The sequence below is a fragment of the Tiliqua scincoides genome, chromosome 15 (genome assembly GCF_035046505.1).
Source record: "Tiliqua scincoides isolate rTilSci1 chromosome 15, rTilSci1.hap2, whole genome shotgun sequence".
Classification (NCBI taxonomy): domain Eukaryota; kingdom Metazoa; phylum Chordata; class Lepidosauria; order Squamata; family Scincidae; genus Tiliqua; species Tiliqua scincoides.
In genome coordinates this window covers 403,788-417,500 of record NC_089835.1, presented here as the reverse complement: position 1 = coordinate 417,500, position 13,713 = coordinate 403,788, and the positions used below count along the sequence as shown (strand labels likewise).

At 51.5% G+C, this 13,713-nt stretch overlaps 1 protein-coding gene across 1 annotated transcript in view; it reads left to right on the top strand.

Annotated features, from left to right (window-relative positions):
- Window positions 1-7,326, top strand: part of POLA2 (DNA polymerase alpha 2, accessory subunit) — a 21,816-nt gene extending 14,490 nt beyond the window's left edge. The window contains exons 15-18 of the mRNA XM_066610250.1: window positions 1,542-1,648; window positions 4,226-4,285; window positions 5,201-5,327; window positions 6,913-7,326. Of these exons, the coding sequence (XP_066466347.1) occupies window positions 1,542-1,648; window positions 4,226-4,285; window positions 5,201-5,327; window positions 6,913-7,059 (441 nt within the window). The 3' untranslated portion in view covers window positions 7,060-7,326. The remainder of the gene's footprint in view (window positions 1-1,541; window positions 1,649-4,225; window positions 4,286-5,200; window positions 5,328-6,912) is intronic.
- Window positions 7,327-13,713: the final 6,387 nt, after the last annotated feature.

Genomic DNA, 13,713 nt, shown 5'->3' with positions numbered 1-13,713 from the left:
ACACCCTCTGCCCAGGCCTTACCCTTAAAGGGGCCACTGCTGACACCACATCTACCTCCTCGCCAGATCTTCCTCGTTTCCAATACACCAGCTTGAGAGGTTCAGAAGCCAGCTTGAGAGGCCGTGGTGGCCTGGAATACACACAGCTGATGAGGCAGTTGTTCTGAGTGGGTGGGTGGGATGCCCTGCACCCACCTCCGCAAGCCATCCCGCTGTGCTGTTGCTGGTGCCCTCCTTTCCCCGCCAGGGATCATGGTCGCTGTTCCTCCTCCCATTTCCTTTGAGAAGGCGGGAACTGAGCAGAATCAGGAAGTAGGGAGGAGTAGAGTGGTGGGCCAGACTGGATGCTCTCCACATTTGCTCCAGTCCTTTTATGTCAAAGTGGGGATTGGGAGGAGTAGTGGTGGCCTTGTGTGTGTGAAGAAGTTGGCCAGACAAAGAGGGGCTTGTGAGGCAGCTTGCTCTGTGCTGTGAGGAAGAGAGGCAGTTGTCTGGGGAGGTGGAGTGTGGTGCAGTGTGTGCAAGAAGGTAGGGGGCAGTGCCGCGCCACCTTGGAGGTGAGAGGGGCTTTGTTGCCTTTAGTCTGCTTGTGCCCAGGTCCAACAGGAAGGTGCTGGCAGATGGGCCATGATTCCCTGGTGCTTTTTCTTCCTTAGAAGAACCTGTCTGACGACTTCCATGCGGGAAAAGGGGAGAGTGACGTGAGGCGGGTTGCAGCTGGATAGGAGGGCCTTTCCTAAGTCAGCCTCTCCTGGAGGCAGAAAGAGCCTCTGGGCATTTCCCGGCTTTCTGCCTTGTGCTGTTTTGCAATCAGCTTCTCCAGAGATTGCGCTTCTCACAAAGCCTCTTGCCAGGAAGTCTGTCATTGATTCTGCATCTCGGGAGGCTGACAAGGGGAACTTCCCTGGAGTGGCGGCGCTGCTGCTGCTGCTGGACGCTTGTGCAACCTGGGCTGGTCATCTTGCGTCAAGCCGGGGATTTCCTTGGGATAAATCAGTGGGCCGTTCCTTCTCCCTCCCCACAACAATTTCCCACCAGAAACCAAGTTTTAAATGTGGGGTGCGCAGTGTAGATTGCTTGTGATTTTATTCTAGAGTGGGGTGGGCAAACATGTGGCAGGAGGGCCAGCTCTCTGACACTGTCAGGAAAAAAAGAATTGGTTTACATTTCAAATTTGAATAAATTTCCATATGTTTATATAAACGAATGCATAGACCGAACTTATACAAATGAATGAATTTTACTGAGCTCGTTTATAATACACATGAGAACTATAGTACTGGCATGTAGAACCACATGAGAACTATGAACTGTTTGCCACACACCCCTTGCACAGTGAAAACATACAGAGCAAGCCAGAAACACTTGGAGACAGAAGTTGTTCAGAGGCAATTGGGGGGGGGATTAAAACAATGCCCCCGACAGTGTCAGAAAGATGTGACCCTCCTGCCAAAATGTTTGGACACCCCTGATCTAGAGTGTTAAGTTTGTCTTGGTACTGCTCTCAAGTATCCTTAATTCAAACCCCCCTCCCATTTCAGAGGGTACTTTTTGTCTCGGACCCCTGCACCCTGAACATCAATGGGGTGATTTTTGGCCTGACCTCCGTGGATCTGCTCTTCCATATGGGTGCTGAGGAAATTAGCAGGTATGTTCAAAGCAGCAATAAGCCCCAATGTCTTCCATTGCTCGAGGGTGAATGGGATCTATCCCTTCGTCTCCTCCCAGTTGGGGTCCTTGGGTTCAGGGCACAGCTCTTGCCCAACTTTCCTGGCTTTTTGCCTCTTCTGCAAATCCCCAGACAGCTGTGTGATGAGAGGAGATGGTCTCTCCCAAAGGGAGAAACCGGGTTGGGGGGCGTGGAATGAGGGACCGAACTGGTGATGAGTCAGAATCCAAAAGTGCTCTTGTCACGCATGGGAGACAAGCCAGCCTTTGCGTGACGTTTCAGGGCATCCTTGGAAACACGTTCTGAACTGTTTCCATTGTAGACTCCTTGGGGCAGGTTTTTAAAGTTGGTGGTTTGGCCACATAAATAACTGACCAGTGTTCTGCTGGAAGGATTTAACTCTATTAGAACAGCAGGAAAAATGCGCTGCTCAACAGAGGGAGGCTTGTGCGATCAGCCTGCGTCAGCAGCCCATGGCTTGTCACTGAATAAATCACTCAACTGGCCGTGTGTCACATCCTCTCTCCTCTCCCCTCTCCCTCCCACCCCATCTGCCACATCTTTCTTGTTTACTTCCTTCCTTTCTTATTTCCCAATCATCAGAGTCCTTTGGCAACTCTGTGTCTTGCACTTCAGGGGTGCTCCTTCCGTCTTTGTTCCTCAGCTTAGACTGGGCTCCGGAGCCAGCTCCAAAACCATTTCAAGGCCAGCACAGCGAGGCCCCTCTCCTCTGTCTCTGAAGCCTGGAATGGAATGAGACTCCCAAGATTAAGGCGCTATGAGAAAGCGTGTAGATTACAGGACTGATGGGAGATCCAGGGCTCAGCAAGGTGGAAGGCAGTGTTCCGACTTCCCTTAACTGCTGTGTTTGTCTCCTCCAAGCCCCACGTTTGTGGGACTCAACCCACGTAATTGAGTAGTGCTGTGGGGCTGGCTGTCTGCACAGCCTGGGCAGCCTTTCCTGACTGTTATCAAGGTTGTCCTGTCCCGTCCCCCGTGTCTAATTACGTGCACCCAGCTCCCTCCCTTGTGGCCTGGCCCCGTGTTTTGTTTTCTTATGAGGAGGATGGCGGTTTTCCCCCTCTGGGCTTCCCTGCTGTCAGTGTTTCGGGGCTTGTGAGTGGCGTGCCTTTAGACAGCAGAAAAAGTATAATTAGGAGTGCTGGTGGAGGCTCTTGGCAGTGGGGTGGGGCCTGCGAAATGATGGTGCCTTCACTGGTTTCGAGGACGCCTTAATAGCACCTGCCAAAACTCCTCTTGGCTGGAGCGAGAGGCCAGCTCTGACACAACCCAGGCATGCCCTTCTCTGCCCCCCCTCCCTGTCCAGCAGGATAAGTCCGTTCACAGGGCCTCCACTGGCTCAGATATGTGCAAGGCAGGTTCAGGGGCCGAAACCGGCTCTTTGCCCACAGCTAAAAGTCTGGCTCTTGCATCCTTCCCTTGAGCACCGTCTTAGCACCAGGTTCCCAGCAGCTGTCCCAGCTCTGTGCAGCAGAGGCTTGTGTGGCTGGGACCTTTCCAGGCACCCCTGCCCACCCTGGGAAGGTACAGGAAGCAGTGCCTCTGGAGTGAGAGTTCAGGGCTTGGCCTGGTTGGCTCACCCCCCAGTCAGTGTCCGACTCGCCCAGCTTCTGATGTCACCCATGTGCACAGACAACAAACCCCTTCTGTTCTGGAGGCCCTAATCTGTAGGCAATTCAGGGGTGAGTTGCCCCAATTGCTCTGTTTTAAAGGTACCACCACCTTAGTGATGGTTCTTTCTTCCATTCCCAGGAGAGGAACAGTTCTGCAGGGGAGGGGGGGGGTGTATGTGTGTTGCTTGGTCTGTTGATTAGAGTGCTGTTCTTGACGCACTCCCCTAGGAGTCTCATTAAACTCCAAGGGGCTGCTTAAACCCTGCTGCTCATTAAACTCCTAGGGGCTGCTTATACATCTTAGGTCATCAGAGAAGGCCTTTTTACAAGTGCTGCCACCTAAGGAGGTACGTGGGGCGGCGGCAAGAAATAGGGCCTTCTCAGTAGTGGCACCAACGTTATGGAACTCCCTTCCCCTTGACTTGAGAATGGCTCCCTCTCTTGAGACTTTTCGGCAGGGCCTGAAGACACTTCTGTTTAAACAAGCCTTCTGAGTTCATGGCCTTTTAAACATCTTTTCTACATCTTTTAGTATTTTTTACAGGCCTGATTCCTTTATGATCTGCTGCTTTATGCTCTTTTTACCTGACTTTTTATCTGACTACTGTTTTTATGGTATCTGTCAATGTGTTTAATATGTTTTTATCTGTTTGTTAAATTATGTTTTAATCTGTTTTTAATATGTTGTAAGCAGCCCTGGGTCCCTTTGGGGAGAAGGGCGGGGTATAAATAAAGTTTATTATTATTATTATTATAAACTCCTAGGGCTGCATTGTGAATACATTATAGAATCATAGAGTTGGAAAGGACCTACAAGGTCATCTAGACCAACCTAGTCTCCTAGAGCGTCTCCAGCAGTGCCTGTCGATCCTCTGTTGCAAGCCAGCCTAATTGTTTCCTCCCTCTCCGTTTTCCTGCTCAGCTCTTCCAGTGTCTTGGACCGTTTTTCCCGAATTCTCAAGCACGTCCTGACTCAACGGAGGTGAGCAGCAACCGTTGCTTCCCCTGCTTCCAGATATTTTCCAAGCAGGATGGCAGGTCCAGTCTCTCCCCTGGGCATGTGCGGCCATCTCCAAAGCAAGGCTTCCCAGTGGCCACGGCTGGGAGTGTTCATGCTGAGAATCCCTGCCTCCTGTTCTTAAAATAAGAAGCCTCCAGTCCTCATTGTTTTCCTTCATGAACTCAGTTCAGGCCCCTGTTCCCTGTAGCTCGGCAGCGTTGAGCTCTGGCTGGGAGCATCGCTCTGTGCCTTCAGACAGGGGTCGCCTTTCGCAGCCGTGCCTGGAGACTCTGCCAAGGAGTGAACTGGGAGCTCCTGCCCATCCAGTAGGGGCTCTTCCTCTGAGCTACAGCTCCTCCTCGGTGCCAGGCTCCTGGAGTCTGTCGTCCAGTGATCTGGGTAGAGCTTCAGGGCCTGGTGTGGCTGCCCCACCCCTTCCCAAAAGCCACAGCAAAGCAAGTGGAGAAAACAGTCAGAGAATGCTTTCTCTGTCTCCCCTAATACTAGAATTACTACTAGGGGAAACCCCCCCCCCTCCAATGGTTTCTGTGGGGAGTAGAATTCATCCCCCCCCCACAATGGTTTTCTTAGGTTTCTGTGGGGAGCAGATTCAGGGAAGTGGGGAAAAAATGCTTCCTTGCCAGTACACAATGAACACCTGGAATCCCTAGAACCCAGTCCCCTTTTCAGTGCTGAGACTGCAGGAGTTGGGGGGGGTGTGTGTGTTTGTGCCTGCGCTCCAGAATTAGCAGTGGCACGGGGGGGGCTGCCTGGCAGCCTGATGCTCCCCGTGGAGAGAAGGAACAGGTGCTGGGCCTACCCACAGGACGTGGAGGGGGCGTTTTCTCGGCTGGGAGTGATGATCGGTGTTTCCTTGTCTTCCCAAATCCTGAGCAGTTACTATCCCCTGTATCCTCCGGCCGAAGAGATGAACATTGATTACGAGAACTTCTACCAGCACACCCCTCTGCCTGTCACGCCGGACGTACTGATCACGCCGTCAGACCTGAGATACTTCATCAAGGTTGGGGAAGAGTAACTGCCTAGGAGGGGATGGGTTTCCCCCTATGGGGAGTGGGCATTCCTGGAAGAGCTGTTGTGGGGTCTTAGATTGATGGGAGGTGCTTCCCTTGTGCCTCCACCACTCAATCAATCAATCAATAGTACCTTTATTGGCCTTTAAGAAAGTAAACGAGATTACAACAATCACTAAAAGATAAACATAATAGGGAAGGGAAATGGGAAATAATTCAAGAGAAGAGGGAAGTTTTCCCTTCTTTTTATTTTTTAGGAAGCGGGGATATTTTAATAATTTGGGATAAAAAACTGGCAACTGCTGTGGTAATGTTAGCCTGGTTGTCACTAAGCAAAACAAAGAGGGGGTCAATGAATGGGCCAGTGGGATGCTGTAAAAAGGGATCCAAATACAGCTTTCGAAGTAAACAATGCGCTGGACAATGAATCAGGATATGCTCAAGTGTGTTCGAGATGACAGAAGGAGCATAATCTGCAGTTCCGAGGAATATGGGAAAATCTGCCAAAATGATACGAGGAGGGGAAAATATTAAAACGCGCGAGCATAAAAGCCCTTCTAAGGGAGGGGTTTATTAAGGTATCAAAATAATTAGATGGCAGACCTGGTAGAGAGCAGAGACCAAAAGAAAGAGGGGAACATACTGGGTTAAGATCAGCAAAAAGAGAGGTAAATTCAGCTTCCCAGAGCCTGGTTTGGATTAACTTATATGCACTATTAGCATCAAGGCCCTCAAAGGATTCCAGAGAGAGATCTAGGGAATTCAATTTGGAATCAATTTTTGAAGACCAGCTAGACAAAAAAGGGTCTCTTAACAGGTCATTAAGGAGGGAGTCAGATGGAAGGGACAGACCTCCACCACTCCTCTGCTCCTTGGATTGGAAAAGAAAGAGGAAATGTGGAGAAGAGGAGTGGCAGGCTAGAGTGTCTCCAACCAGTCCCCTACACGGCTCTCCTTTCCTTCACCTTTCCTCTTCCACTTGTTCTCCTCTTGCTTTCCCAATCCAGGGAGTGGGAGGAGTGGTGGAGGAGCTGGAGTGTTTGACTGCATCAAAAGCCGCTCAGTAAGCTGAATCTCCAGGTTCAGAAGCTGCCTGCCTAGGAGACCAACTAACTGCTCCAGCCAAGAGGTTGCCCTCCCTTCTCCATGTCTTACTGGTCCGTGCTCAGGGCAGCTGGCTAGTCCCTGTGGAGGACAGTTTGCTGGCTCAGAGAGGACCTTTTGCTCTTATCTAGCCAGCCTTGCTCTTGCACACGCCACAGGGCAATTGTAACTTGTGCGTGTGCTTCTGCTTTAATTTTGCACTTCATTCATTTTTCACATTTGTATACCGCCCTTCCTCCAAGGAGCGCAGGGCCTCGTACGTGATTCCTCCCCTGCTTTTGCCCTCACAACAACACTGTAAAGTAGGTGAGAGGCCCAAGCTCACCTAGGAAGCTTCACGCCTGAGCAGGGATTTGAACTTGATCTTCCAGGTCTGTGTCCACCTCCCGAACCACTACACCATGTGTGCTCGCAGGTGCTCAGGCTAGCCTTGTTCCACTCTTATTCCTTCCTCTGTTCTGCCCTCCCCAGGACATCCTCGGGTGCATCTGTGTGAACCCCGGCCGGCTGACGAAAGGCCAGGTAGGGGGCACCTATGGGCGCCTGCGTGTCCAACAGCAGTTGTCTGAGGACCAGCGAAAGAGCCCCTGCATCGCCGCCCAGGTGGTCAGAATCTAACCCTGCGCGGCCAACCCTTGGGCAGAGACTGCCCAGCTGAGGTCAAAGGAGGTTTTGCTGGAGTTTGACCAAAGTGTGTTTTGGGAACTGAGAGCCTTTCTCCTCCTCCATCTGGAGGTGAACCTCTTGGGTTTGCAGCTGCCTGACATGTTGCCTTTCGGCCTGGGCAGTCAAAGGGCTGATTGTTGCCGTTTCCTCAAGTTGGGTGGGCAAGAATGGATTGGCCAGCGTTAATGCCCCCACCGCACTGCTTTATATGTTGATTAAAAAACAATAAACCTCTGCTGATTTGTGTCTTGCTCCCCCTCCCCCCCCACTCCAGAATTCAGGGCCTTGCAAGTGGGGTATTTGGAACTCTGTTCTTCTGCTGAGCCTGGATGTGTGGGAGTCTCCACATCTCCTGGGCAATTTATTGAAGCTGCAGAGGGTTCTACCCCATACAGTTTTGTTTTCTCTCTTCCTTCCCCCCCCCCCTTCGGTGACAGAAATTATGCAGGGAATTAACTATGAGCCTGAACAGCCAATCAGGGCTCTGACTTCTAATCTTACCAGCCACTTGTTCTTGGCCTCAATCCCGCCCCAGCAGCAGTCTTAGAGAGCGGAGGGTGCTTACAGCCAGCCGCTCTCCTGCTTGCTGGGTTCCAAAGACAGAACAGTGTGAAAGAGGAAGTGTCAAGGAGAGTAGACTAGTGGGCTAGAGGGTTTTTGCCACTCTAGCCCATCACTCTTCTCTCCACACTTCCTCCTTATAAATCCAGGAAGCTAGAGGATTGGGGGGTGGCGTTCTGCCACGTTGTTGCCAAGAGATCTGGGCCTATCCTGGACGGAAGAATCTTAGTATTGTACTTCGCAGGGTTGTTGTAAAGTTTACTGGTGGGTGGTGAAATGCTACTATAGCATGTATTGGCAGCCGGATCCCAAAGGATCTCCTCTATGGAGAACTTGTGCAAGGAAAGCGCCCTACAGGTAGACCACAGCTGCAATACAAGGACATCTGCAAGAGGGATCTGAAGGCCTTAGGAGTGGACCTCAACAGGTGGGAAACCCTGGCCTCTGAGCGGCCCGCTTGGAGGCAGGATGTGCAGCATGGCCTTTGCCAGTTTGAAGAGACACTTTGCCAACAGTCTGAGGCAAAGAAGGAAGGCCCATAGCCAGGGAGACAGACCAGGGACAGACTGCACTTGCTCCCAGTGTGGAAGGGATTGTCACTCCCGAATCGGCCTTTTCAGCCATACTAGATGCTGTTCCAGAACCACCTTTCAGAGCGCGATACCAGAGTCTTTTGAGACTGAAGGTTGCCGACAGACAAGCCTAGCTACACTCAGCACCTCCCATTCAGTACTCATTGGAGTAAACTTTAGCCAGAGATCTTGACCTTGGGATCGGCCATCCCGGTTGGAGCTAGCGAGGAATATTCCCCTGCGCTAGCTTGGATGGTGGCCGATAACGCATCTCTGCTGTGCCCCGGAGCAGTGTGTGAGCCTGGGTGTGCTTGCTTACAAGACATAACATGAACTGTGAAGGAGAGTGCTGCTGGGAACCCAGACCCCCCACCCAAGCAGGAGGGTCGCTGCTGGGTCTCCAGGACCTGCCGCTTTGGTTGGATGGGGGTGCATATGCGTGATCACAATCATTGTTGCATCTCTGCATCGAGTATTGCTGAATTAAGTCCAATGCAATGATGCCCTGAGGAGACCACCCAACAAATCTTGGCCCGAGCACAAGGCTCCAGCTGTGTCTTCTTCCGCTCAGCAGAAGAGTCCTGGCTTTGCATGTTTGTTCAGACACTGGCAGCATCTCCAGGTGCACCAAAGAGAGGCCTTCAGCAGGCAAGACGGCAAGCAAAACGTTGGGGGTGATCCATGCTGCAAAAGCAGCTGGTAGGGGAGAGCAGGGACCTGTGCAGGAATAGGGCTTCTCCAAAGGCTTCTCTTGCCTCTAAAGCTTGCTGTTTCGGTCACTTTGAGTGGGTCCAAATTACTGGACTGGATTGTGGCATTTTGCTTTAGTTTCTTGGGTCTCTGTTTATTTAGCAATATTATTAAAACCGGTGGATTTTTCTTTTCCCCAGTCAGAGAGGTTACTGGTGTGGGGAGAGTTTGAAGCCAGTTTGCATTGAACTAGGAACAAGTCCCATTCAGGCTGGTGACTGGGCTGGGCACCTTCATCCGCTTGTTGATGTTCATCAGTGTTGATGGCCTCGGACACAAAGCTGTAAAACCAAAGTACAGACTCGTTGATCGGCGCTGTGGTGACACTGCCCAGGCCCGTGAACTCGGTGCCTGTTCCACCCATTCTTCTGCTACAAGGAAGTGAAAAATCTCTCCCTTGGTGGAGTATATTCTGCAAGTGGTTTCTGGGCTTTTGTTGTGATTGGGCAGGGGGTGTTCACTGCCTGCCTCTGCTGCTCCTCATCTCCCCCACCCTGCTCCCTGGGTTTGAAAAGGAAGAAGAAGTGGAGATGAGAGTAGTGGGCTAGAGCGTCAGAGCCTCTCTACAATTCCTTCTGCTTTGAATCCAGTGATCAGGATGGAGGAGGAAGAGGGGCAGAAATAGTAGTTGGGGTGCCAATGGGTAAGGGGGCATTATTTAGCACGCCGGCAGGCTTAGGCTAGCCTTGAGTTCCAGGATTGTGTGAAGGTGAGATGAGTGGCATCGTGGCGTTTAGGGCCAGGCCAACCCTGCTGAGAGAAAACTGCTTAAAGAGTCACCCTGCAAAGGAACCATCAGAAAGATGCAGGCGCTGAGGAGGGAGACAGAATCTGAGCTGCTGAAGGTGGCACCCAAAAGGGCAAGGATTGCTCAGAGTAGAGTCAAGAGTTGGGGCACCTGCAAGACAAACTGATTTGGCTTCAGCCTGTGCAGGTGTCTCCATTGCAGCACCTCCAGGCTGGAAAGGCGAAAAGTCGCCTCTCTTTGCCTGAAGCACAAGAGCCTGCTAAGGACTACGCAGCCCTGCTCCACCCTTTGCTTTCCTCCCCCATTGAGCCCTCCTGCAAATCTCCCAAGGTTTTGGCTTTGTTTCTTCTTAAAGTCAACACGCTGGAATTTTCTTGTTTTGAAACAACAAGGAAGTTATTAGGCCTGCATATCAGTCTTTGGCTTTGGCGTGGGACTCCAGGTGTGGAGTGGCTATTCATTAACTGGAAAAGGCCAGCTGAGTTCTCAAATACAGGGGATTGGCCTGGCTGTAGCCTGTTCTTCTGCACGTCCTGTTCCCCTCCTCCTTTTTGAACCCATGAGAGTGGGAGAGCAGGGCACTGTCGCTTTTCGGCAACTGCCTCAGCAGACCTAACGGATGGACCGGCCCTGTAAATGGAAGCCAGGAGTTCCTACATGGTTCCCTGGTGTTGTAAGCTGTCTTGGGGGGGCCTTGTGTCAGAAAACTGTGTGAAGATAGTGTGTATTGCGTAGATTCAAGAACCACTATATTAGACACACTTTATGGAAGATACAGTGTAAAAATAGACTTTATACAAAAATTCCATTTTGGACTTAAAACTGCACGAGGTTTTATTTCAACAGGGGAAACTGGTTAGAGAAAATTGGTTAATATGTAAAGACTTATTAAAGTTGACTTGGGAATGTAAATAGAAGACAAGAGAAGAATTTCTGGAGGAAGGTGTTGATTGTCAATGGTTTTTATATATGCAAATGTTGGAAGGATTCCAGGCAGACAGAAAGGTATATAGTTTTGAAGAGAGAGAACCCCAGCGAGAAACAGAATTAGATGGGGAAGAAATTCAGATCTTTGCCAGAATGTATAAATGATTGTTGAAATACAATCTGAAGATGAATAGGCTAAAGAATGTGTGATTCAGTGGGTGAAAAATGTGGGGCCCAATATCTTAATGGAGCCATGAGAAAGAGACCGTGCACGTCTCTCCGTGGACGGAGCTTTGGAATTTACCTTAAAAATGAATATTAAAGAATATTTCTATAGAAGGCTATATAGGTGGTACATGATGCAGAATATGTAGAAGGCCGAAATGTAGAGAATGTAGAATATCTGAAGGCCTTAGGAGTGGACCTCAACAGGTGGGAAACCCTGGCCTCTGAGCGGCCCACTTGGAAGCAGGCTGTGCAGCATGGCCTTTCCCAGTTTGAAGAGACACTTGGCAACAGTCTGAGGCAAAGAGGCAAAGAAGGAAGGCCCACAGCCAGGGAGACAGACCAGGGACAGACTGCACTTGCTCCCAGTGTGGAAGGGATTGTCACTCCCGAATCGGCCTTTTCAGCCACACTAGACGCTGTTCCAGAACCACCGTTCAGAGCGCGATACCATAGTCTTCCGAGACTGAAGGTTGCCAACAATTGATGCAGAATAGCAAAAACGTATAAAATGTGCCAAATAGATGTTGGAAATGTAAAAAGAAGCTTCATCTTTTAGGTGGTGGTCTTGAGGAAAAGCAAAAAAGTTTTGGCATCAGCTAGGAGCTCAAATGAAACAGATTCTATAAGTAAAAATACAAATGAACACCAAATTCCTTTTAACTGGGGTTGACAGAAGAAGGTGTGGAGAAAAAAGTTGAAACTTGATTTTTATATATGACTCGTGCGGCGAGAACACTTTTGGCTTCACCGGAGCCAGAGCCCCCGTGCCGGGCTGGCCACCCAACATGGAGGCTCTTGATTCTACACCGACCTTTGGGTCGCTTTACGCAGGGGAAGGGGACAAAAGTCCCTTTCTCCCGAGGAGCTGCCCGGAGTGTGTAGGATGCAGTAGCAGCCATTTTTGCTGGGCAGCTCAGGATTGGGCTGTGCGTGAGCAGAATCTCCCTCGTTCTCACAGCAACGCTGTAATTGCACTCCCCGTGGTGTACATTTCAGGGCTGAGTGTTCCTAAGTACGCTCAGGACAGAGTGGATGATGCAGAGGTGACTGTCAAGCCAGGATGCAGTTCACACTGTCCTGATTCACGGCTCAAGTTTCTCAGCTATCGTGTTCTGGGTCCGGTTAGAACCAGACAGTATCTCGGGGTGTCCCTCTAGAAATGGATACTGCGGCCCCGTGTGCAATATTGTCCAGTTCTGGTCACCGCATTACAAGGACAATGTTGTGGAGCTGGAAATGGCGCAGAAAGGGGCGACCTTGGAGAGCTGGAGCACCTTCCTGTGCAAAGGGCTACGAGGCTTGGAATAAAGGGATAGGATTGAGGCATATAACGTCATGCACAATGTAGAGCAGGGCCTCTAAACGAGGGCCCGTGGAGGAAATCGTCTCGGGTGCAGCTCAGAGGTTGCAAAGCCCCACTGAGCCCCCCCACTGCCTCCCAGCTCTGAGTCAAATCTTTGCAGAAACTTACCCCAGGCACCTGCTTCCCCTGCCAATCGCCCCAGAAGGCTCTGTGCCCCCTTTCCTAGGGGGAAGTGGCTGCCTGGCATGAGTTTCTGCCATGCCCTATTTTCTAGGCACGCTGGATTCGGTCTGTAGGCCATAGTTTGGAGGTCCCTGAGATAAAGCGGGAAGTCAGAACCAGGGGTCAGTGCGAGATTTAGGAGGGGCCATCACACCATAAGAACATAAGAACAGCCCCGCTGGATCAGGCCACAGGCCCATCTAGTCCAGCTTCCTGTATCTCACAGGAAGCCCACCAAATGCCCCAGGGAGCACACAAGACAACAGACACAATCTGTGTCCTGGCGCCCTCCCCTGCATCTGGCCTTCTGACATAACCCATTTCTAAAATCAGGAGGTTGCGCATACACATCATGGCTTGTACCCCGCAATGGATTTTTCCTCCAGAAATTTGTCCAATCCCCTCCGCTGTTCATCCTTAGGCTGTGGAACTCATTGCCAGAAGATGTGGCTTTTGAAAGGGATTGGACACAACCATGGGGGAGGGCAGGTCTGTCCCTGGCTTCTAATCTTGATGGTTGTGGCTGCCTCCAGTGCCAGGGACTGTGTGCCTCCAAACAGCAGTGGCAGAGAGAGGGATGCTTCTCTCTCCTGCTGGTGGGCTTCCTGGAGGCAGCTGGAAGGCCACTGTGGGAAGCAGCAGGCTGGACTAGAGGGCCCCAGTCAGTCCAGCAGGTCTCTAGTGTCCTGACCTAGAGGTACATCTTTATGCAAAGAGATCCAGGAGGAATTCCAGGCCCGGCCCTCTGATCTAGCGCTGAAAATTACTCCTGGGGGCCTCTGGTTCCCACAGAATGTTCCACCCAGTGGGGCACCCTGAAGCGCCAGGGCGGTCCTCTGCACAGCTGCAGCTCTTGCAGGAACTAAAGCCCCCCTGTGGCGCTGGGTGTGTGGGAAGCAGGCCCCAGCTGCTGGGAAAGGGTCTGCATCTGGCCGTCCAGCAGGTGGGCTGGAGATGCAGGGAAGGGGGGAGAGAGCGTGGGAGGGCAGGAGGAGGATGTTCAGCTCTGCTTCCAGGAAGCGGCAGTTCCTCATTCCTTTGCTGGGCTCTGGAAGCACAACTCAGCTCGGCCCTTGGGCCGCTTCCAGGACAGCATGTTGGGAGCCTCGGCTGCAGCTGTGGGACTGGGTGGTGGCTGTGTAAAGAACCAATGTGCCGGGGGGGGGGGGGAGGGAACCATCCGTGTGCCTGGTTTGAACATCAGGTGTGCGCAGTGCTGCTGTGGGGTGTGCCGGAGGCTCCGGCTGCCTCGAGAGCTGCCTGGTGGGCTGCGTTGAAGCAGGTGAGACCCCTTG